The 23,144-nt window shown below is 42.8% G+C and overlaps 1 protein-coding gene across 1 annotated transcript in view; it reads left to right on the plus strand.

The window, feature by feature from the left end:
* LOC132881596 (death domain-containing protein CRADD-like) overlaps positions 1-16,842 on the plus strand; it is a 24,141-nt gene extending 7,299 nt beyond the window's left edge. Inside the window, exon 2 of the mRNA XM_060914251.1 lies at positions 15,823-16,842. Coding sequence (XP_060770234.1) covers positions 15,823-16,118 — 296 coding nt within the window. The 3' untranslated portion in view covers positions 16,119-16,842. The remainder of the gene's footprint in view (positions 1-15,822) is intronic.
* Positions 16,843-23,144: the final 6,302 nt, after the last annotated feature.

Here is a 23,144-nt window from a genome sequence, read left to right on the forward strand (position 1 = left end):
GAGCGCTTGAGCCTAATCATTGTCACCTCCGGACCTTTACCCAAAATGCCTCTGTTTAATCTTATCCAGTGTAGGCTGTTAACTATTTTGAAAACGTGAACCCTGAGTTGACAACAGCATCAAACAAATCAAGATGATCTCATCTCGTCTCATTATCTCTAGCCGCTTTATCCTTCTACAGGGTCACAGGCAAGCTGGAGCCTATCTCAGCTGACTATGGGCGAGAGGCAGGGTACACCCTGGACAAGTTGCCAGGTCATCACAGGGCCGACACTGATGCCCCTTTTCCACCAAAGCAGTTCCAGGGCTGGTTCGGGGCCAGTGCTTAGTTTGGAACCGGGTTTTCTGTTTCCACTGACAAAGAACTGGCTCTGGGGCCAGAAAAACCGGTTCCAGGCTAGCACCAACTCTCTGCTGGGCCAGAGGAAAGAACCGCTTATGTCAGCGGGGGGGGCGGAGTTGTTAAGACTGACAACAATAACAAGACTGCGAAAGATCGCCATTTTTAAGCAACGAGAAGCCGCAGCTGTACAAACGCGAAGTAATTTCTTGTTGTTGTTGTTGCTGCTGTTGCTTCTTCCGTGTTGTTTTTGCTTTGATATTTGCGCCAAGGTTTATGCAAACATAGTGGCGTAACTTCCGTATACAGCGACGTAATGACGTGGCTCTGCTTAGCCCCGCGAGCTATGGAAAAGCAAACTGGTTCTCAGCTGGCTCGCAAGTTGAACGAGTTGTGAACCAGCACCAGCACTGGCCCCGAACCAGCCCTGGAACTGATTTGGTGGAAAAGGGGTACCAGACAACCATTCACATTCCCACCTACGGTCAATTTAGAGTCACCAGTTAACCTAACCTGCATGTCTTTGGACTGTGGGGGAAACCGGAGCACCCGGAGGAAACCCACGGGGAAAACATGCAAACTCCGCACAGAAAGGCCCTCGCTGGCCACGGGGCTCGAACCCAGACCTTCTTGCTGTAAGGCGACAGCGCTAACCACTACACCACCGTGCCGCCCGTCAAGATAATCCGTAATACAGATTAAAGACAGATGAAAGACAACAAAAAATGTTTCAGAAACACACCCACTCTAAAGAAGATGCCATTTTATTGCATATATTTACATGATGACTGAATTTGCTCCAGTAGTGCTTTATTGACTGAGAGCCTGCTGTGAAACTGTAAGTATCATCGAAATTGACCCGGGTAATGAGCAAGGCTTTGAGAGTAGGCACGGTCATGCGATTCTTCTCGTCAGTCCAGGTGTTGCTCATGAGCGAAAATATTCGCTCAACTGGAGCATTGGTGCCAGGTAGGCACATGGCAAACTGGCAAAGCTGGCGGACATTGCTGTAAGGAATCTCTACTCTTGAAGTGTGCGAACATCTCTGCCCAGCGCTCATCCGTTCGGCATTGTTGCGTAGTAGTTGACAGCCGCTAGCGAAAAAAACTGTTATAATGCGGCCTCTATATTGAAGCAGTTGATCTGATGTCCATGTGCTGTACAGGGTCGAGCAGAAGAACAAAATGACACACCAAAAAAAAGCATCATTTTGGATCCGGAGAGGCTGCTGCGTGCTACTGCCACGTTGCCATCTTGGAAACACCTAAACTACATAACCCACTCCTTATGCACTGCAGTAATCTATAGATCAACATCTAACATCCACCATCTAACCATAAACGGAAAGGAATTTATTCCATTGGCCATTGAAATGATGATAAATTCGTCTACCATAATATTGTGTTTGTGTGAGGGTGTGTTCAGGAAGGTTATCTTGGTATTCTTATCAGGAGAATTAGGTAGCTACAGTTAAATGGTGATGCTAACTATATGGGATAAGTTAACGTTGGCTGATAAACTGGTTGATTTGTCTAGAACATCACATCAGTAAAATTAGTTGGTGACTGACTGGCATAAACACAAGAAAACGTGTGATATTAAATACCATTGGTGGCTCATGTTATTTGGAGAACTGACCGAGAGGCGCTGAACATGTACGGCTAGCCAGCTATCCTCAGGATAACTTGCAGCTATAGATGATTTGAGGTGAAGGCAGAAAATCTAAGAAAAAAAAATCTGGCTACATTTTCTAGTTTTTTTTTTTGTCAAACTGTACATGTCCTGATAAAATGCTGGGATGTGACCATCGGGTTTGACTAAAATCTAAATGTAATAAACAACATTCATTTTAGATTTACTGAGGCAATAGGCTTATAAAACTGTTAGCTTACCAAATGTTATTTAATGTTAGCTAGTCTTGTTGAAATTGACATTTTCTAGTTAGTTAAAGATTTTCACTGAAGCAGTACTTTGTCTGGTTGTGGGTGTGCATGTGTGTGCACACGCTTCATCTAGGTGTGCTCCTGCAGTGTATGTGCTATGTGAAAATGTCTGATTTTTTTTTTCCATTATCTTCTGAATATTTGACTATTGTTCCAAAAGAAGTTGTGCAATATTGTGTAGCTTGTCTTGTCTAGAATGTCATGAGACAATTTCATGCTTTGCTTTTTTTTGTGTGTGTTTGTTTGTTTGTTTTGTGTGTGTTGTGAATACTCGGTCAGAGTTGCTGCACTTGTAGCTCTTATTGGTCTTGCCTTTTTTTTCCCTTTTTCTTGCCATGGTAATTTCTTCTTTTTCTCTTATACACGCACACATTTCTGATAAATGACTTGCTCACCTTTGTCACTATCTTTTGATGGCTAGTAATTATAATTTTAGACTCTTCCTTTGCCCATCTCTTTCAGTTTCTCTCTGTGTTGCTCAGTGAGTACTTGCTGTTTTGCCTTTTTTTTCTGGTTAGAGCAATTGTAGATTCATGTCATGGTGTTTAGGGTTCCAACGATAGTTCAAGCACAGGGTTCCTGATCACCCTAACTCTGCTCCTCGCTGTCCTTGCTTTTGGGGTGTTTGAAAAGTCTCTCAAAAGAAACTGGGTGTAGCACCCCTCTACTCTACTAGGACAAATATAAGTACATTTAAGAGAGGTGCTATCTAACTAATATCAGGTAGTTCGTTTAGTTTAGGCCAGTTCTAGGTACGGCATTACAGGGGGAGTGAATTGACAAAAAGGCAACCATTTAAAAGGTAGAAAAAACAGTATAATATTTATTAAATGATACAAGTTAAATTTGACCCTTTTTCTTAATAGAGAATAAAGAAAATGGTAACAAAAAAATTCAAATAATAAATACCACAAAAAATTAATAAAAGAGAGCTCTTCAAAGTATCAAATAAAATGTCCAATAGAGAAGAAAAGTGTGGGTGTAAAATATCAGTGCATGTGTGCTTAGCGTAGTCCAGAGGAGGTTCCAGTGTTCAGAGGAGGTTCCAGGATCCAGGGACTGACTCACCATCCAATTTCAGTTCACATCAAAAACCAGACAGAGAGATCCAGAAGGAAATTAAACAAGGGAAAGATGAATGTTCGGGCAGTATAAAGAGTGAAGTAATTTGAGAGTGTAAGGGATTTGGGAAGTAAATGTTGAAAGATAATTTAAGGTTCAAGAGAGATTAAGTTATCCAGTATTAAAGCTATCAAAGGAATCAAGCGTCAAGTCAGGGAAAATCATACAATGGCGGTATCTAGGCAACAAGAACGGCCTTGCCAAAATAAAAGCCCTGCTTCCTGTTAACAGCAAACAATATTTATAAACTTTCTAAATAGTTCTATTAATCCATTTATCCATATGTATATATTTATGTATTTAAATATGTATCTGTATAAAATATTTATTCAATATATTTAGGTTTAGTAACCAAATCTTTAGGTGGGTTACGTCTCCCCCCCCCCCCCCCCCCCCCCCCTTAAATCACCCTAAGTCCCTTGGGTGTCTATAGGTCTAACTAGTTCAGAGTTAGAGCTGCAGGAGTGAGTGGTTCTCCAACTCATTAAATGAGATCAAAGCTCTATTAAATCCCTCTAACACTGTATGTGCAAAGGAGATAAGGGGGTTCCCTAACTGTGTGTACTGAAGGCGGCCGGGAGCTCTCCTGGATCTTTCAGATCTTCTCGGAGGACCATCTTCAGTGCTTCCAGCAGGCACTTCAGTTCCATCAAGCACCTCATGGCTTGTACTGCTCTGTGTGTCAGTCACTCCTGAGGGCTGTCTCTCAATTGTCTCCGCTCAGTTTCCAGAGAGGGGGTCATCTAGGAATTCTCCAGCCATGTCTCTTGGACAACTGTTGACAGATGCAGGTAAGTCGCTTCCATGGTTAGCCAGTTCTCTTTTGGGAGCAGCACAGACAGGACTTCTGACAACAGCAACAGGACTCTCAACATCAATAGGACTTTCAATGGCAGCAGCGTGGGCAGGAACTTCAACCGCAGCAACCGGACTACCAGCTCAGTCACCATGACCAGGTAAGGCATCGTCATCCGTGGATCCCACAGGTAAATATCCGTCCTGGCAACCAGATCTGTCTGGGCAAACAGCTGGGGACACATGGCGGCCTTTGGGAATCTTGAAACCTCTGGAGAATCTCGTCTCAGGAAATGGAGGGCTTCCAGAGTAAAATGAGTCGTCACTCTCAGAGTCTGAAACTTCACTTTCAGATTGCTGAACAGGGTGGTTTCTTGTTCGGGGCTGACGCTTTACTCTGACTTCAGTGTCTTCATCTTCCTCATCCCTCAAGACTCCACAGGACAGCAGCAAGTCTCTGTGCAGGGTACGGGTAGGACCATCTGTCCCCTCAGGTTGAACCACATAGACAGGTATGTTGTCCACTTGCTTGATGACCCTGTAGACAGTTGGTTCCCACCGGTCAGCCAGTTTGTGTTTGTTCCATAGCCGCAGGTTATGAACCAAGACACGGTCTCCGTCTTCTAGAGTGGACTCCCGGACAGAAGTGTCAAAACCTCTCTTGTTTTGGCCAGCCACCTTCTCTGCATTCTTCATGGCCAGTTCGCACCTCTCCTTGAGGTGAGACATCAGCTTACTCACGTACTGAGAGTGGGAGGTTGACTGGACTCCTCAAACTGGCAATCCAAATGCGATGTCGACTGGGAGGCGAGGTTGTCCAGGCCTAGACATTAAGCATTTACCACTGGTGGCCAATTGGGCCAGTGGAATTGAAAAGTTACTGGCCCAAATGGAAAATGTGGTGGCCCGAATGCGCGCAGTACCCGAACCATGGCTGCCGCAGGCAGCCGCTGCAAGCACCACGGGTGCTTGCACAAAGAAGGGGGTCCGGGGGCCCTCTCCTGGAAAATTTTGATTTTTCAATTCATATTCGTGCATTCTGGTGCATTTTAAGGTGAAATTAATGAAAATAAGATTATTCATATTTTGTTAACATTATATCTATATTGTTTGTTCACATTGATATTTTGTTTGCATTTCTTGTTCTATCAATTTCTTAGTTACATTTAATTTCCTTTGTTTTCTGTTCGTTTAACACATGCTGTTGATTACTGTTTTACATTAACAGTTGTTTATATAAGTTTTAGAATAAGCTAAGTTTTGCCTCACCATGCAACTAACTTGTTTATAGAATAAGCTTTGCCTGTAACCCACCCTGTGTGATGTAGACATATTTTCCTTTTTTGTCATGGTTTCAACTTTGGCTCATATATTCTCAACATTGTAGATATTGAATTCTCACCACTGTAGATATTCTTATAGAAATAGAAGTACAATGAACTTTTTAAATACATCTTTATATAATAGCCACAAGAGACACACAGGCCAGTCCCAAGTCTGGATGAAAGGTGAGGGTGGCATACTATCCCTTAAATCCTGCTGGATTTAAATGGGCATTTTTATTGCCCATGAAGAAGTTTTATTTCTTAATTAATAAAATATCATGAGAATCATTGACAAACCATACATTTCCTGAAAGGGTGGACTTTGGGGAATAATCTAGTGAGATTTTTGCAAAGTCTTACCTGCTCGGGGGTGATTTATAACCCTAATTACCTGTTAATTAGATAATTAACAGGTATGCTCAGGTGAGCCAAAAAGGGGTGAAATGTTGTATTTTTTTTTAATAAGACAAGATATAAACACCAAATTTTCAGGATATGCCCTTGGGGGAACTAGTAGTAAATTTTTGCAAATTCAGCTCATTTGCATAAACCGTTGCCATGGCAACAGCAGATACCCTAGCAACTGGGGGTATACTGGGTTTAGCATGGTCTGGTTGTACCAGAGAGGGTCAGAATAGTTATTTTTGTTGTAATGAACTAATGTAGCTCTATATCTGTGAAGATACTCAGTCGTCCAGGTACATAGTAATCTGTGGTTGGTAGAAGAGAGCAACTGGACTTGCTTGAAAAGTCTTGAAGACGTTTCGCCTCTCGTCCGAAAGGCATCATCAGTTCTGTCTGTCTCTGTTCAGTGATGGTCGTTCCAGGCTGACAAAATTGAACGATCCTCTCTGGCTAAGATGTCTGCCAGTTTTCTGGCAGTCCTCTCATACTCCCGCACTAGTCGAAGAGACAGACAGAGACAGACAGAACTGATGATGCCTTTCGGACGAGAGGCGAAACGTCTTCAAGACTTTTCAAGCAAGTCCAGTTGCTCTTTTCTACCAACCACAGATTACTATGTACCTGGACGACTGAGTATCTTCACAGATATGTTTCTACACACTTTGGGATGAGTTCCCTTCGACTAGTGCGGGAGTATGAGGGGACTGCCAGAAAACTGGCAGACATCTTAGCCAGAGAGGATCGTTCAATTTTGTCAGCCTGGAACGACCATCACTGAACAGAGACAGACAGAACTGATGATGCCTTTCGGACGAGAGGCGAAACGTCTTCAAGACTTTTCAAGCAAGTCCAGTTGCTCTCTTCTACCAACCACAGATTAATGTAGCTCTAGTTTGGCTATTTTGATAGATTTCATCATCTTTGGATATTTGAATAATATAATATATGGGATCAGATCTAATTTACCACATTATTTTATCTGTTCTATTTCAGTCATAGCAACCAACATTTATACTTCATTCTTTAATCACTAAAAGTTGATGCATGTGTAGCCATATTTCTTGGCAGTGTATCCTGAAATTTTGATATTAATATACAAAGTCTGAACGATTTTACACCATCTGAAGGTAAAGCGCGTGTGTTGAAATGCTGTTTTATGATTTGGCGAGTTGTAAACAGAGCGTGACGTCTCGCGCTCTGATTGGCTGCCGAGTTCAAAATGAAGCCGTTCGTTAACACCCGATAGTTAATTTATGCATGATCATATTTAAACTGTTTACCTGGCCTTTGGCCAGGTTGGGGAGCGTGGAGTTTGAACATATTTCTATTTGAATTTCACCGTTCTGATGGTCTCCTTGCCGCAACCGTCTTCGTCTACAAGATGCTATTTTCCCGCCAAAATGATGCTTCCGAACAGCGCCGAACATCTCCGAAGATGCACGAAGACGACACACTCCTGCCGCGGAGCGTGATGAAAACAAAGACGGCGGACCTCGTATCGAAAAGGTGCATTTTACGAACAATTTCTTCACAATTCTGGGTAAAATATGAGTAATAAAATTTGTTAATTTGTATCGAAAACATACTGGCCCGCCCGGGCCACTGTTTGGCCAAATTTAGTGGCCCGAACTGGCCCAAAAGACGTAAAAAACACTGCCGGGCCATCGGGCAAGTGCTAATGTCGAGCCCTGTTGTCTGCCAAACATCAACTCATAAGGGGAGAAACCGGTGACTTCATTCTTAGTGCAGTTGTAGGCGTGAGTGAGAGGTTTTACAAAGTCACTCCATCTGCTCTTCTCCTTGTCCTTCAGAGTTCCCAGCATACTGAGAAGTGTCCAGTTGTACCTCTCCACGGGGTTACCTCTTGGATGGTATGGACTGGTCCTCACCTTTCTGATTCCAGTGATGGCACAGAGCTCCTTGATGGTGTGTGACTCAAAGTCTCTTCCTTGGTCACTATGGAGACTCTCTGGAAATCCGTAGTGGACAAAGAACTGCTCCCATAGACATCTAGCAACAGTGCAGGCTTTCTGGTCTTTCGTTGATATAGCAACTGCATATTTGGTGTAGTGGTTGGTGATCACCAAGATGTCTTTGGTGTTCTTGCTGTCAGGTTCAAGAGACAGGAAATCCATACACACCAGCTCCATTGGCCTTGTGGTTTGAATGTTCACAAGTGGTGCAGCTTTCTCAGGCTGAGTCTTTCGTCTGACACACCTGCCACAGGACTTAATTCTTCTCTCAACCTCAGCAGCCATCTTAGGCCAATAAAACCTGGATCTGACCAGTTCCAGGGTGCGTTCAACTCCCAGATGCCCCATGTCATCATGCAGACTCTTGAGGATAGCTGGTCTTAGCTCTTGAGGTAGCACAAGCTGACAGACAGGACCGGAGTCACACTGACGGTTCCTGTACAAGACTCCATCTTTCAATTCCAGGCGGCTTCACTCCCTTGCCATCAACTTGAACTCAGGAGAATCGGCTAGACCGGATATGGCATTTTGACCTGATTCAAGCAGGGAGATGATTTGTCCAGTGACAGGATCGGCTTTTTGGTGTCGTCTCAGCTCATCTTCAGAAAATGTGGGGATGGTGACTTGTCCCTCCAGTTCTTCATTTTCTTCAAAGACATCTGGCACAGCCTCAGGATGGAGTGCGAGGGATTCGACCAGTGTCATATAGAGGTGGGTATTGCCAAGGACCTCAAGATACGATACGCATCATGATGCTTGAGTCACGATACGATACGCATCACGATACTTGAGTCACGATACGATATTGCAATATCAAAATTTTGTGATATATTGCGATATTCTACATAGTTCACTGAAAAATGTAAACTGCATTATGCATCTTAAAATCTGAGTTGTATGTACATCAGATGATAGTGATAATTCATGGGACAAACTGAGTCAAAACAATGTAATTCAAATTATCCATGCCATTTTATTGTAACTATACAAGCGCAAGTTACAACATATTTGCAGGAACAACACACTGTCTGGAACACATTGAAAAGTGCAGTGTGCATCTTAATCTCCCTGAGCACAATTATGAAACAAAGTGCAGTGTGGGTCAGTGTCCACACACTGAAACTGAATTGAAACCTCAGTGAATCATGTTTCTTCTGAACTTTGAGTAAATGCTCAAAATAAAATGCAGTGTGTCTCACACACTGAAAATGCAAAATAAAGTGCAGCTTCTTGCCTTTGGCCTTAAATGACAAAATTAAGTTCACAGTTACAGTAAGTCACACATCACTGAAGTAGACGGGAGGACTTTGGCGCTGTCCAGTGTAGTTTGCTTCAGGTCGGGTTTCGGTGACTCCAGCTGAGCTAATATGTCGGGGTGGTGTCGTGCTAAGTAAGTTCGCAAGTTTGTTGTGTTACCTGAATATCTAATTGGAGCAAAACAGGTTTTGCAAAGTGCGTACTCTTTGTCCAACTCACTGTTTTTTTTTTTTTTTTCTCTTTTCCTTTGGAATCCAAAGTGCCTCCAAACATCTGCCTTAAAGTTTGGCGACGTCTCTAGGTTTACATTAACAGCCATGCTTGCTTGTTTTTTTCCTCACTGCAACCACCGGGAAAAAAAGAGAAGACGAAGAGTGCCTTGCAGTGAGGTAGCGGCACAGCGACACCTTGCGGAGCGGAGGTGCGGAAGTCGTACTGGATTTACAACCCGTCTGAAACATGATTTATTATTTGAAAAAATATCGATATTCAAATTTTGAGTATCGATATTGAATCGGAAGACAAAGTATCGCGATATATCGCCGTATCGATATTTTTGCCCACCCCTAGTGTCATATGTATGGAGTCTGGCTGTGTTTGGCAGAGATGCTTGTGACAGGCAGCGGTGACCACATCTGCAGGCAAGTTCCACTGTTCAGCTGAAGACGGCAAGTTCTGAGAGGTGAGTTGCTCGATCCTCTGCCTTTCCTCCTGCGATGCCCAATCATTTCTCACCTCATCATGAGGACGTCTTGAGAGTCCATCTGCATCCTGATTTTGCTTTCCAGCTCAGTACTTGATGTCAAAGTTGAATGTTGAGAGGGTTGCCAACCAGTGATAGCTTGCTGCATCAAGTTTGGCTGAAGTCAGGATGTAGATCAAGGGGTTATTGTTGGTTATGACTGTAAAGGTGTTCCCATACAGATAGTCATGAAATTTTTCAACAATAGCCCGCTTCAAGGCCAAAAACTCTAGCTTGTGTGCCGGTTATTTTGATTCACTGGACGATAATCCTCGGCTGGCATAAGCAATGACTCGGCTTTGTCCATCCTCTATCTGATACAAAGCTGCTCCTAGGCCACTGGTGCTGGTGTCTGTGTGGAGCACAAAGGGCAGGTTTTGATCAGCAAACCCAAGGACTGGGGATGTTGTCAGCTTGTCAATGAGGGTCTCAAAGGCCTGCTAACGCACTGGGGTCCAGCGCTCTGCAAATGGCTCTTTGGGGTGGAAGTATTTCCCGCCACTGCCAGTTTTGTTCTTAAGCCCCTTCCGGGCTAGTGGATAGCCGGTGGTGAGGGCAGTCAAGGGTTTCACGATCTTTGAGTGATCTCTGACGAAGAAGTGATAATATCCAGAGAATCCCAAAAAAGATTGCAGCTCCTTCAGAGTTTTCGGTACTGGCCAGGTGGTTAGGGTTTGTATCTTCTCTGAGTCAGTGTGAACTCCATCTCTCGAGACAACATGTCCCAGATAACGCACAGATGTCTGGAAAAAGCGACACTTATTCGGAGACAGCTTGAGGCTGTTTTCTCTGAGTCTTGAAAGGACTTTGGTGAGTCAGATCTCATGATCTTCTAAAGAGCTGTAAAAAACTATCAGATCATCAATGAATACAAGAACTTCCCGCAAATTGATGTCTCCCATGCACTTCTCCATGAGCTGTTGGAAGGTGGAGGGGGCATTAGTTATCCCCTGCGGCATACGATTGAACTCCTAGAAACCCAATGGGCAGACAAAGGCAGTTTTGGACTTGTCAGACTCTTCCATCTCAATCTGATAGTATCCAGACTTCAGGTCCATGACTGAGAACCACTGGGATCCAGAGAGAACAGAAAACGAGTTCTCCACATTGGGCAAGGCATAAGCGTCTTTGATGGTCTGAATGTTGAGCTTCCTGTAATCGACCCACAGCCTGACATCCCCACTCATCTTCCAGACAACCACGATGGGGGAAGAGAAAGGAGACTTAGACTCTCATGATTCCAGCATCAAGGAGTGTCTGGAGATGTTTTCGGACAGCTTCATAGTCCTATGGGTGGATAGGCCTTGAACGCTGTTTGAATGGTGTCTCATCTTTGAGTTTGATGTGATGTTTGACTTTGGTTGCATGACCATAATCCAACTCATGGTGGGCAAAGACATCAGAAAACTGATTCAATTTCCTCGTGATTCTGTTCTTCCAAGACTCTGGTAAAGGAGAATCGCTGAAGTCCAACGTCATGTCAGGTGCTTCAGCTGAACCTGGCTGCTGGTAGGACAACTGACAACACTTGACTGTTTCAGGTTGCTTGAATCCTGATGAAGGGTTGGCAATTACGTCACTGGGGATGGTCAGCTCAGTGATGACACAGTTGGCAGGCAGGGTGATGTCATGATCTGTTTCATTTCGGACCCAAACAGGGAACTTGAATGGATGCTGTGATGGCAAAGTGACAAGGCAAGAATCCACAAAGATTCCACCTGGTAGGGCTGACATGGTTAGCTGCTCAATCAGAGCATATCGTTCAGCGGTGACATTGCTGGTACTTACATGACCCTCTAATGGAACCATCCATCCAGCTGGGATGACTTTGGGCTTCTTCTCTCTCATTGATATTCTCCCAAGGTGTCCACTGGTGTGCTGTTCCTTCCGAAGTGCCAACATTTTCAAAATCTGTGAGTATCCAGGTAAGGCTGAAGTCAAGCTGGACTTGTCATGGTCACAGTGCTCATCATACAGCATGTCAAGGGTGTTGGTGCCAATCAGCACAGGTGTGTCACTGCTGGAGCGGATGTCAGGGGTGACCTAAAGCCAAGGTATGTATTTTAGGGGCAGCCTGAATGAACTCTTTGGGGAAAGCGATCCTCAGCTCTACATACCCGAGGTATGGAACAGACTGACCGTTAGCACCCTCAACTTCAATAAGATGGCTTATGGGCTTGATGGGCTGATGTGACAAGTGGTCTCTGTAGAATGACATAGAGATTGTGGTCACCTGAGAGCCCATGTCAAGCAAGCTGTTGCAGTGCATTCCAGTAATAGTGATGTTAGCAGTGCACTTATGACCTATGAGCCCTCTTGGAAGGTTGGACTATTGCCTTGAATCTGTGTAGCAAAGCCTTGCTTTGATTGTGGTGGTGGATGTGGGGCAGGGGAGTGTTGCAGTTCTTGTTGGCCCCACAACAGGAACTACCGATCGTTTAAATGGGCGGAGCCGATACCACTATGAACTTTGTCCCAGGCCCACTGCTTTTCCCCAAGTTCCTTTCTCTTTGTGTCAGCAAGCACTGCATCTGCCTGGCCACTGCACACTGAGGAGACATGGCCATCTTCTCCACAAGTGAAACAGTACCAGGGCTTCGGTCTCTTGGGAACAGACCCACCTTGAGTGGCTACTGTAGAGTGGGTTTGAGCACTGTTGACATCTTTTCTTCTTCGAATAAGCTCTGGAATGCTCCCCTGGTGAAGCTTTGAGGGAGGCAAGTTGAGCAATCTCTTTCTGCATCTGTTGCTCACCAGCAGAGAGTGTTTCAGAGAACTGAGTGTCGAAGTCAAGCTCATCTGCACTGTGGTCACAGACATGATGGTGTTTAACCTGGATTTTAGTTCTCGAGAGGCCCAAGTGCTGTGACATTCGAGAGGATTTGGCAGCCTGTCTATCCTCTTCAGTCCGGAGGAGAAGCAACAGGTCAGATAATGGAGGCAGCGCACTCTTCTTGTGTTCAAGCTGAAGGTTTGAGATGAGGGTGTTGTTCCAGCAGCCTCTACAGAACTGTTTCAGCAGCTGGCGGTCAAAATCACTCGCCACAATGCCTCCTCTCCTCATAACCTGGTTAAGTGCTGTCTGTAATCGACTCAGGTAAGCAGAGGACTTCTCGCCAGCGTCCTGGTGGGTGCTCAGAAACTTTGTGAAAAGCTCATCACCATCTTCAACAGTGCTGTAAGCTGAATCAAGAATGTGCAGATAGACTTTCACGTCTGTATGCGGCCCTAAGTGCTTGACGAGGTTCGCAGCTGGAGGCAGCAAACTCTCCACAATCTTTCTCGTTACATGCTGTGCAGCTAGACTTGGGTCAGCAAGCAGGAAGTCAGTGTGGCTGCGCCATGTTTCATAGTCCACTTCATGGTGCTGCGTAGGCAGTCTACCAGAAAAGAACCTCAGTTTTGTGCTGCTGTGAGAGGAGGCCTCAGTGCCTCAAACAGTGTGCTCCACCACAACCCTTTGAACTTCAGGTGTAGTAAGCTGACTCTCAGGCAGTGTGTAGGTGGGTCTGCTATTGGATGGGGAAACTCCAGCATCAAGCAAAACAGAGGTATGAGGGCCATCCAGAACGTGGACCGCTGCAATGGATGGTGGAGCTGAACTGGTGTGGTCAGGAGATGCTTGAACATGAGAACGCTGCTGGGCTCTGCATGGTGGAGATGCCAGAACTTTCATGATCCTTGGAGGGAGATGAAGTGCATGCTTCAGTTCGAACAGAACCCTGAATTTGAGTGAGCTCTTCACTCAGTAAAGGTTGCAAATCCAGGCCGCTCAGTTTAGCTATGTCTAAGTGAGTCTAAGTACGCCTGGGTTAAACTGCTACCTACATACTTAGAATACACACAAGATAGCTGTCTAATGCAGTGGACTGTGTGAGGATCATCTGGGGAAGGCCTATAGCATGGTAGCTGACCAAACTTTTCTATCGTAAGCCCTGACTCAAACTCAACGATGACTGTGCTCTTTAAGTCTGGATCAGAACTATTTGCGTGAATCACCCGTGAGAATGTCCCGTGTTCCTCTAAGAACCTCAAAATTTCCCCATCTGCATCACTATCACTTAAACCACTGACTAACACAGAGTTAGGTGTCTTGATGTTTTTATCTCTAACAATTTCCATTTTCAAACTGTAAAGTTTCAAGTAATGCGTATTCTCATCTCATCTCATTATCTCTAGCCGCTTTATCCTTCTACAGGGTCGCAGGCAAGCTGGAGCCTATCCCAGCTGACTACGGGCGAAAGGCGGGGTACACCCTGGACAAGTCGCCAGGTCATCACAGGGCTGACACATAGACAACCATTCACACTCACATTCACACCTACGGTCAATTTAGAGTCACCAGTTAACCTAACCTGCATGTCTTTGGACTGTGGGGGAAACCGGAGCACCTGGAGGAAACCCACGCAGACACGGGGAGAACATGCAAACTCCACACAGAAAGGCCCTCGCCGGCCCCGGGGCTCGAACCCAGGACCTTCTTGCTGTGAGGCGACAGCGCTAACCACTACACCACTGTGCCGCCCGTAATGCGTATTTTCAATGAAAAAAAATGTAGAAAGAAAAATATACACTTATGTAAATATATTCACTAAATGTGAATAAGTACACTAAAATATTCAAATTCAATTACAACTTAATTGTGTCAACACTGCCCCCTCCTGGCTGGCTCGCCAAGTTTTATGTAGCACCCCTCTACTCTACTGGGACAAATATACATTTAAGAGAGGTGCTATCTAACTAATATCAGGTAGTTCATTTAGTTTAGGCCAGTTCTAGGTATGGCATTACAGGGGGAGTGAATTGACAAAAAGGCAACCATTTAAAAGGTAGAAAAAACAGTATAATATTGATTAAATGCTAAGTTAAATTTGACCCTTTCTCTTAATAGAGAATAAAGAAAATGGTAACAAAAATATTCAAGTAATAAATACCCCAAAAAATAAATAAAAGGGAGCTCTTCAAGTTCAAAGTATCAAATAAAATGTCCAAAAGAGAAGAAAAGTGTGGGTGTAAAATATCAGTGCATGTGTGCTTAGCATAATCCACCTGATAGCGCTGATCTTCCAGATGGTCCAGAGGAGGTTCCAGTGTTCAGAGGAGGTTCCAGGATCCAGGGACTGACTCACCATCCAATTTCAGTTCAGATCAAAAACCAATTGGAGAGATCCAGAAGGAAATTAAACAAGGGAAAGATGAATGTTCGGGCAGTATAAAGAGTGAAGTAATTTGAGAGTGTAAGGGATTTGGGAAGTAAATGTTGAAAGATAATTTAAGGTTCAAGAGAGATCAAGTTATCCAGTATTAAAGCTATCGAAGGAATCAAGCATCAAGTCAGGGAAAGTCATACAATGCCCGTATCTAGGTAACAAGAACGACCTTCTCAAAATTAAAGCCCTGCTTCCTGTTAACAACAAACAAACTTTCTAAGTAGTTCTATTAATCTATTTATCCATATGTATATATTTATGTATTTAAATATGTATCTGTATCTCATATTTATTCAATATATTTAGGTTCAGTTACCAAATCTTTAGGTGGGTTACATGGGCATGTGTACTAACTTTTTGTTTGAACAGCAGAAATTGAAGTAATCATGTCTAACTTGTTGCGAACAAAAAAAGACTAGATAATGTGGTAATGCTGAAACTGTAAATATGAAAATTCCAGTAGTAGTTAGAACTTTGCATAACTGTAAATTTGTACATCCTTTGTATTTGTGGTGCTGTTGAACTGGTTCATTTTCTCTATTTGCTTGCTTTTTTCTATATTCATAAGTTTGTAGTAGTATGGCCTCAGCTAAAATTATACTTACTAGAATATTAGATTTTCAAAAATTTATTACATTAGATTTAATGATAGCTACAGTTTGGAGATGTGGTTAAAATAACACCCCCCACCCCCCTCTCTCTCCTTCCAGCCCAGTGGGCCATTTCTGAACATGTCCTCCAAATGGTTCCATCTGATCAGCAGCTGAATAGGCTGGCGTCTCGGCTTGGCTTGGAGTGGGAAATGGTGATGCTGGATTTGGGCTTGACATCGGTGGACATCTCCCGCTGCCGTGCAGATCATCCTCACAGCAGTCATAGTCAGGTGCTGGCAGCTCTGGTGATGTGGAAGCAGACTCAGGGTCGGAGAGCTACAGTCCAGCATCTACTCCAGAACCTACAGAATTCAGAAATTCATCCTTCTGTCCTCAAACAAATCTTTATCTGAGGCTACTAAGACTAAAACTCTGTGCCCAAATGGAAAAATGAACACACACGCAGTAGCTGTATGTTTCATACAGAGAAGTGTTGAAGAAAGCCAGAAATTCTTTTTTTTTCTCGCTACTTTGTAATTTTTTTTCCATGATAGATGGCTGTGCTCTGTATTGCTGATATATAAAATGTATTCAATATGTACGTAAGAGCAGAGTAAGCCAGCTTTGCAGAATTGTGTGCTTGTCAGAAATTCTATTGCTTGTATGCTTGGGATATATAAACACACATCTATCTGATTCCTTTCATGTTTGGAATCACCAATCGTAATGTATCTATTGTCATCTTCATGAAACTAGTTTCAGACGACATTTGCTTTGTGACATGGTGTGTTTATGTTGGAAGTAGCTGTTAGATGATGATAAATTGTGGCCATGGAGGGATGCACATGGCCAGCAACAATACTCAAATGGGCTATGGCACATGAGATGATTGATAGGCATTAACGTACCCAAAATGTGGCAAGAAAACTTTCCCTATATCATTACACCACCTGCACTAGCCTTAATTGTTGACACAAGAACGGTTGGGTCCATGGATTCATGCTGTTGGTGCCAAATTCTAACCCTACCATCTGTATGTATCAGCAGAAATCCAGATTCATCAGACCAGGCTACATTTTCCCAATCTTCATCTGTCCAGTTTTGGGAAGTCTGTGCCCACTGCAGCCTCAACTTACTTTCTTGGCTGACAAAAGTGGAGCCTGATGTGGTCTTTGCTGTTATAGCCTATCAAGCTCAAAGTTTGACATTTGTGCATTTTGATCACAATTGTACAGAGTGGTTATCTGAGTTACTGTAGCCTTTGTCTGCTTGAACCAGTCTGGTCATTCTTCTCTGGCCTCTCTCATAAACAAGGTATTTGCAAAAATATTGCTCACTGGATGTTCCTTCTTTATTGCACCATTCTGACTAAAGTCTAGAAACACTTTTTTCTGAAAGTCCCAGGAGATCAGCAGTTCTAGAAATGCTCAAACCAGCCCATTTGGTACCAACAATCATGATGCAGTTAAAATCACTGACATCACGTTTTGTCCCCATTCTGATGGTTGGTGTGAACATTTACCTGCAGCTGCTGACCTGTATCTGCATGATTTTATTTTATGCATTGCAGCCACACAATTGACGCATTAGATAATTGCATGAATGATAGGTGCCCAGGAGTTCCTACTAGTGTTCAGTGAGTGTACACACTGATAGTTATTTTATGTCCAGCACAGTAAAATTGGAGTTAAAATTAAATAATGAATATGACCTCAAAGTGCTTTCACATTCAGTATTAATTTGAGGATATTCGCATCCAAATCTGGTGAACCGTGTTGGAATTACAGCACTGTATAGTTTCATAGTGGATAATCTAATATCATAAATTGAATTGTCATACTATCCACATGGTTTCGAGGATCATAAACTTCCAGAGGTTTTGGAGATATACAGTGCCTTGCAAAAGTATTCATACCCCTTGAACTTTTTCACATTTTTCCACCTTACAACCATGAACTTAAAAGTTTTTTATTGAGATTTTATGTGATAGACCAACACAGAGTAGCACATAATTGTGAAGTGAAACGAAAATGATAAATGGTCTTCAAAATTTTAAACAAATAAAAATCTGAAAAATGTGATGTGCATTAGTATTCAGCCCCCCTGCGTCAATACTTTGTAGAGCCACCTTTTGCTGCAATTACAGCTGCAAGTCTTTTGTGGTATGTCTCTACCAGCTTTGCACATCTAGACACTGAAATTTTTGCCCATTCTTCTTTGCAAAATAGCTCAAGCTCAGCCAGATTGGATGGAGAGCGTCTGTGAACAGCAATTTTCAAGTCTTGCCACAGATGCTCAATGGGATTTAGGTCTGGACTTTGACTGGGCCATTCTAACACATGAATATTCTTTGATCTAAACCATTCTATTGTAGCTCTGGCTGTATGTTTAGGGTCATTGTCTTGCTGGATGGTGAATCTCCTTCCCAGTCTCAAGTCTTTTGCAGCCTCCAACAGGTTTTCTTCCAGGATTGCCCTGTATTTAGCTCCATCCATCTTCCCATCAACTCTGACCAGCTTCCCTGTCCCTGCTGAAGAAAAGCATCCCCATAGCATGATGCTGCCACCACCATGTTTCACAGTGGGGATGGTGTGTGCAGGGTGATGAGCAGTGTTAGTTTTCCGCCACACATAGCGCTTTGCATTTAGGCCAAAAAGTTCAATTTTGGTCTCATCTGGCCAAAGCACCTTCTTCCACATGTTTGCTGTGTCCCCTACATGGCTTCTTATGCCTGTCTTTCAACAATGGCTTTCTTCTTGCCACTCTTCCAAAAAGGCCAGATTTGTGGAGTGTACGACTTACAGTTGTCCTGTGCACAGATTCTCCCACCTGAGCTGTGGATTTCTGCAGCTCCTCCAGAGTGATCATGGGCCTCTTGGCTGCTTCTCTGACCAGTGCTCTCCTTGCTCGCTCTGTCAGTTTAGGTGGACGGCCATGTCTTGGTAGGTCTGCAGTTGTGCCATAATTTTCCATTTTTGAATGATGGATTGAACAGTGCTTCTTGAGATGTTCAGAGCTTGGGATATTTTTTTTTATAACCTAACCATGCTTTAAACTTCTTCAGAACTTTATCCCTGACCTGTCTGGTGAGTTCTTTGGTCTTCATGATGCTGTTTGTTCTTCAGTGTTCTCTAACAAACCACTGAGGCCTTCACAGAACACGTGTATTTATGCTGAGAGTAAATTACACACAATAGGATTCTATTAACTAATTAGATGACTTCTGAAGGCAATTGATTGCACTGGATTGTATTTAGAGGTATCAGAGTACAGGGGGCTGAATACTAATGCACACCGCATTTTTCAGATTTTTATTTGTTTAAAATTTTGGAGACCATTTATCATTTTCGTTTCACTTCACAATTATGTGCTATTCTGTGTTGGTCTATCACATAAAATCTCAATAAAAAACCTTTAAGTTTGTGGTTGTAAGGTGGAAAAAATGTGAAAAAGTTCAAGGGGTATGAATACTTTTGCAAGGCACTGTAATACAGTGTCTTGCAAAAGTATTCATCCCCCTTCATGTTTGTCCTGTTTTGTCACATCACAAGCTGGAATTAAAATGGATTTTTGAGATTCAGCACCATTTGATTTACACAACATGCCTATCACTTTAAAGGTGCAAATTGTTGTTTTATTGTGACACGAACAAAAATTAAGATGAAAAAAAAATGAAATCTGGCATGTGCATAGGTATTCACTCCCTTTTGTATGAAACCCCTAAATAAGAGCTGGTCCAACCAGTTCACTTCATAAGTCACATAATTAGTTGATTAAGATCCACCTGTGTGCAATCAAAGTGTCACATGATCTGTCACATGATGTCTGTATAAATCACCCTGTTCTGGAAGGACCCTGACTCTGCAACACTATTAAGCAAGCAACATGAGAACCAAGAAGCACTCCAAACATGTCAGAGACAAAGTTGTGAAGAGGTATAGCTCAGGGTTTGGTTATAAAAAAAAATATCCCAAACTTTGAATGTCCCAGGGAGCAAAATGGAAAGAATATGACATCACTACAAACCTGACAAAAGAAGGCCACCCACCAAAACCCACAGACCAGGCAAGGAGGGCATTAATCAGAGATGCAACAAAAACACCAAAGATAACACTGAAGGAGCTGCAAAGATCCACAGTGGAGATGGGAGTATTTGTCCATAGGCCCACTTTAAGCTGTACACTTCACAGAGTGGGGCTTTATGAAAGAGTGTCCAGAAAAAAAAAGCCATTACCTAAGAAAACATGTTTGGAGTTTGCCCAACAGCATGTGGTAGACTCCCCAAACACAGATTCTCTGGTCAAACGAGACTAAAATTGATCTTTTGGGCCATCATGAGAAATGCCATGTGTGGTGCAAACCCAACACTTCCCAACACCCTGAGAACACCGTTCCTTCAGTGAAGCATGGTGGTGGCAGCATCATGCTGTGGGGATATTTTTCATCTGTAGGGACAAGAAAGCTGGTCAGGACTGAAGGAAAGATGGATGGCACAAAATACAGGGCAATTCTGGAGGAAAACCTGTTTGAGTCAGCCAGAGGTTTGAGACTGGGACGAAGGTTCATGTTTCAGCAGGACAATGACCCTAAACATATTGCTAGAGCTACATTGGAGTGATTTAAAGGGAAACATTTAAATGTCTTGGAATGGCCTAATCAAAGCCCAGACCTCAATCCAATTGAGAATCTGTGGCATAACTTGAAGATTGCTGTACACCAATACAACCCATCTAACTTGAAAGAGTTGTTGCAGTTTTGCTTTGAGGAATGGGCAAAAATCCCAGTGGCTAGATGTGCTAAGCTAATAGAGACATACCCCAAGAGACTTGCAGCTGTAATTGCAGCAAAAGGTGGCTGTACAAAGTATTGAGTTTGCGGGGAGGGGATACCTATGCACACTCCAGATTTCTGGGTTTTTTTTTCATCTTGATTATTGTTTGTGTCACAGATAAACAACAATTTGTACCTTTAAAGTGGTAGGCATGTTGTGTAAATCAAATGGTGCTAACCCCCCCAAAAATCCATTTTAATTCCAACTTGTAATGCAACAAAACAGGACAAACATCAAGGGGGATGAATACTTTTTCAAGACACTGGACATTTCAAAAGTAAGTATTTCAATGCCTTTATATGCTTATGGTGTATTGTAATTAAATGTCTGACAGCAGTTCCCCATTTTCTTGCAGCATAACCTTAACACTGACAGCACTGGTCTGTGATAGCTACTATAGCAGGTTATTTTTTCATTCTAACTGGTTTCCATCTATAAGTTGGAACAATGGAGGGGGAATGAAATATATTGTCTTGCTTCAGAACAACCCAAAATGAAAAATAAAATCGTTTGTGATCTCTGACAACAGCTATTAATTTTGCTGCATTTCACAGTATTCAATAAACTTATTTAAAGTTAGATAACTAAGAACAGTTAATTGTTTTCTAGATTTTAATTAAACAATGTTCTTGGTTGCAGTAATAAAGTAATAGACTGCCTGGACAGTGGTATTCCTGCTGTGGTCCCTTTCCATTGGATGAGGCTGAAATTGTGCCAAGGAACTAAAGTCAGATTGCACAAGTGCAAAATTTACTTGTATGGTGGAAGCAATACTGTATCAGTATTGCTTCGTTTAACAGCTCCATGCTTGGATTATATTTTGTTTTATTTTTAGGTCATACTGGTTAAAATAAACAGCTACTTATATGAATACACAGTCAACATATAGAAAGCATTGTTTTTTTCTGTTCAGGATATATGCTATTTGGTTCATGTAGCAAAATTCAAACAGATTTGAGCAGCAAAGACATTCAGTCTATGAGGGAAGGAGGAAAAGCATGGTTAGCCGCTAGTGGTGCATAAATAGAGTATATCTGTAGACCAAAGTGGCGCTTAAACTGGACCCAAATCCTAAGTGAGGCCTTTACAATCACATTCTTGGTGTAGGGAAAAGTGGAGGAGTGGATAGGGGAGTGCACTAGGGCTTTCAAGGTCACTGGTTTTGCTGAACTTGCCTCCATAACCAGCCATGCTGGGGGAGGATCAAAAGCCTCATATTGAAGCCAGTGCTTAAGAATCCTGATATTGGTGGCCCAATAATAGAACCTAAAATTTGGCAGGGCTAGCCCTCCCAGTGGCTTCGGCCTTTGCAAATTGTTTGCGCAGCCTAGGAACCTTCTGGTTCCAGATAAATTCAGAGATCAGGCTATCTAGTTTACGGAAAAAAGACTGAGGGAGGAAGAGTGGTACGCACTGGAACAGGTAGGAGAGTCTTGGGAGTACATTCATTTTAACAGAGTTGACACGTGCAATCAAAGACATATTAAGCAGAGACCATCGTTCAAAGTCTTTCTGGATTCGGGTCAATAAGGGGGCAAAGTTAGCTTTGTAGAGGTCTTCAAATTTGTGCATAACATGAATTCCAAGATATACAAAACTAGGTTGAGCAACTTTAAAGGGAAAGTTTTCCAGGGGATACTTCTTAGCAGCAGGGTTAATGGGAAATATCTCGCTTTTGTTTAAATTTAATTTATATCCAGAAATTTGACCAAATGAATGAAGAGTGGCAAGAGCAGCTGGAACTGAGACAGGCAGGTTGGAAACATATAAAAGTAGGTCATCTGCATAAAGGGAAACTCTCAGCTGAATATCATTTCTAAATATGCCTGTAATAAGGTGGTTGGTCCGAAGGGCTATCGAGAGAGGTTCAGTAGTGATTGCGAATAATAGAGGGCTCAAAGGGCAACCCTGTCTAGTAGAGCGGTATAGGTGAAAATATTCTGATTGGATATTATTCGTCCTGATTGAGGCTTGTGGGGCTGAATAAAGCAACTTAATCTATGAAATAAAACTATTCTTAAAACCAATTTCTCCAAGACATAGAAGAGGTAATCCCACTCAACTCTGTCAAATGCCTTTTCGGCGTCTAATGATATCACAGCTTCGTGGGTGTCAGAAGAGGACACATTGTAAAGTACACTGAACAAACATCTAAGGTTAGAGAAGGAGTACCTATTTCGAATGAACCCCGTTTGGGCCAAGGAAATGATGGAAGGGAGGATGGATTCCAGACATAATGCTAATAGTTTGGATAACAATTTAAAATCAACATTCAGTAAACTTATTGGACGATAAGAGGTGCAGGCTAACAGATCCTTTTACCTTTTTTTGGGAGAATGGAAATGGAGGCTTGATTGAGAGTTTGGGGAAGGTGGCCGGATTCAAATGATTCATTGAACATATCCAAGAACAAAGGGGCAAGCTTGTGCCAGAACTTTTTGAAAAATTCAAAAGGAAAGCCATCTGGCCCAGGGCTTTTCCCATTTTGCAGACATGATGCAGCTGTATTAAGTTCAGCGATAGTAATTGGCCTCTCTAACTCTTCCGCAGCTGGTTGATCGAGTGAGGGAATGTCCAAATTTTCAAAGAAACTGTCAAAATCAGGAGT

Source organism: Neoarius graeffei, chromosome 2 (genome assembly GCF_027579695.1).
Source record: "Neoarius graeffei isolate fNeoGra1 chromosome 2, fNeoGra1.pri, whole genome shotgun sequence".
Lineage (NCBI taxonomy): Eukaryota > Metazoa > Chordata > Actinopteri > Siluriformes > Ariidae > Neoarius > Neoarius graeffei.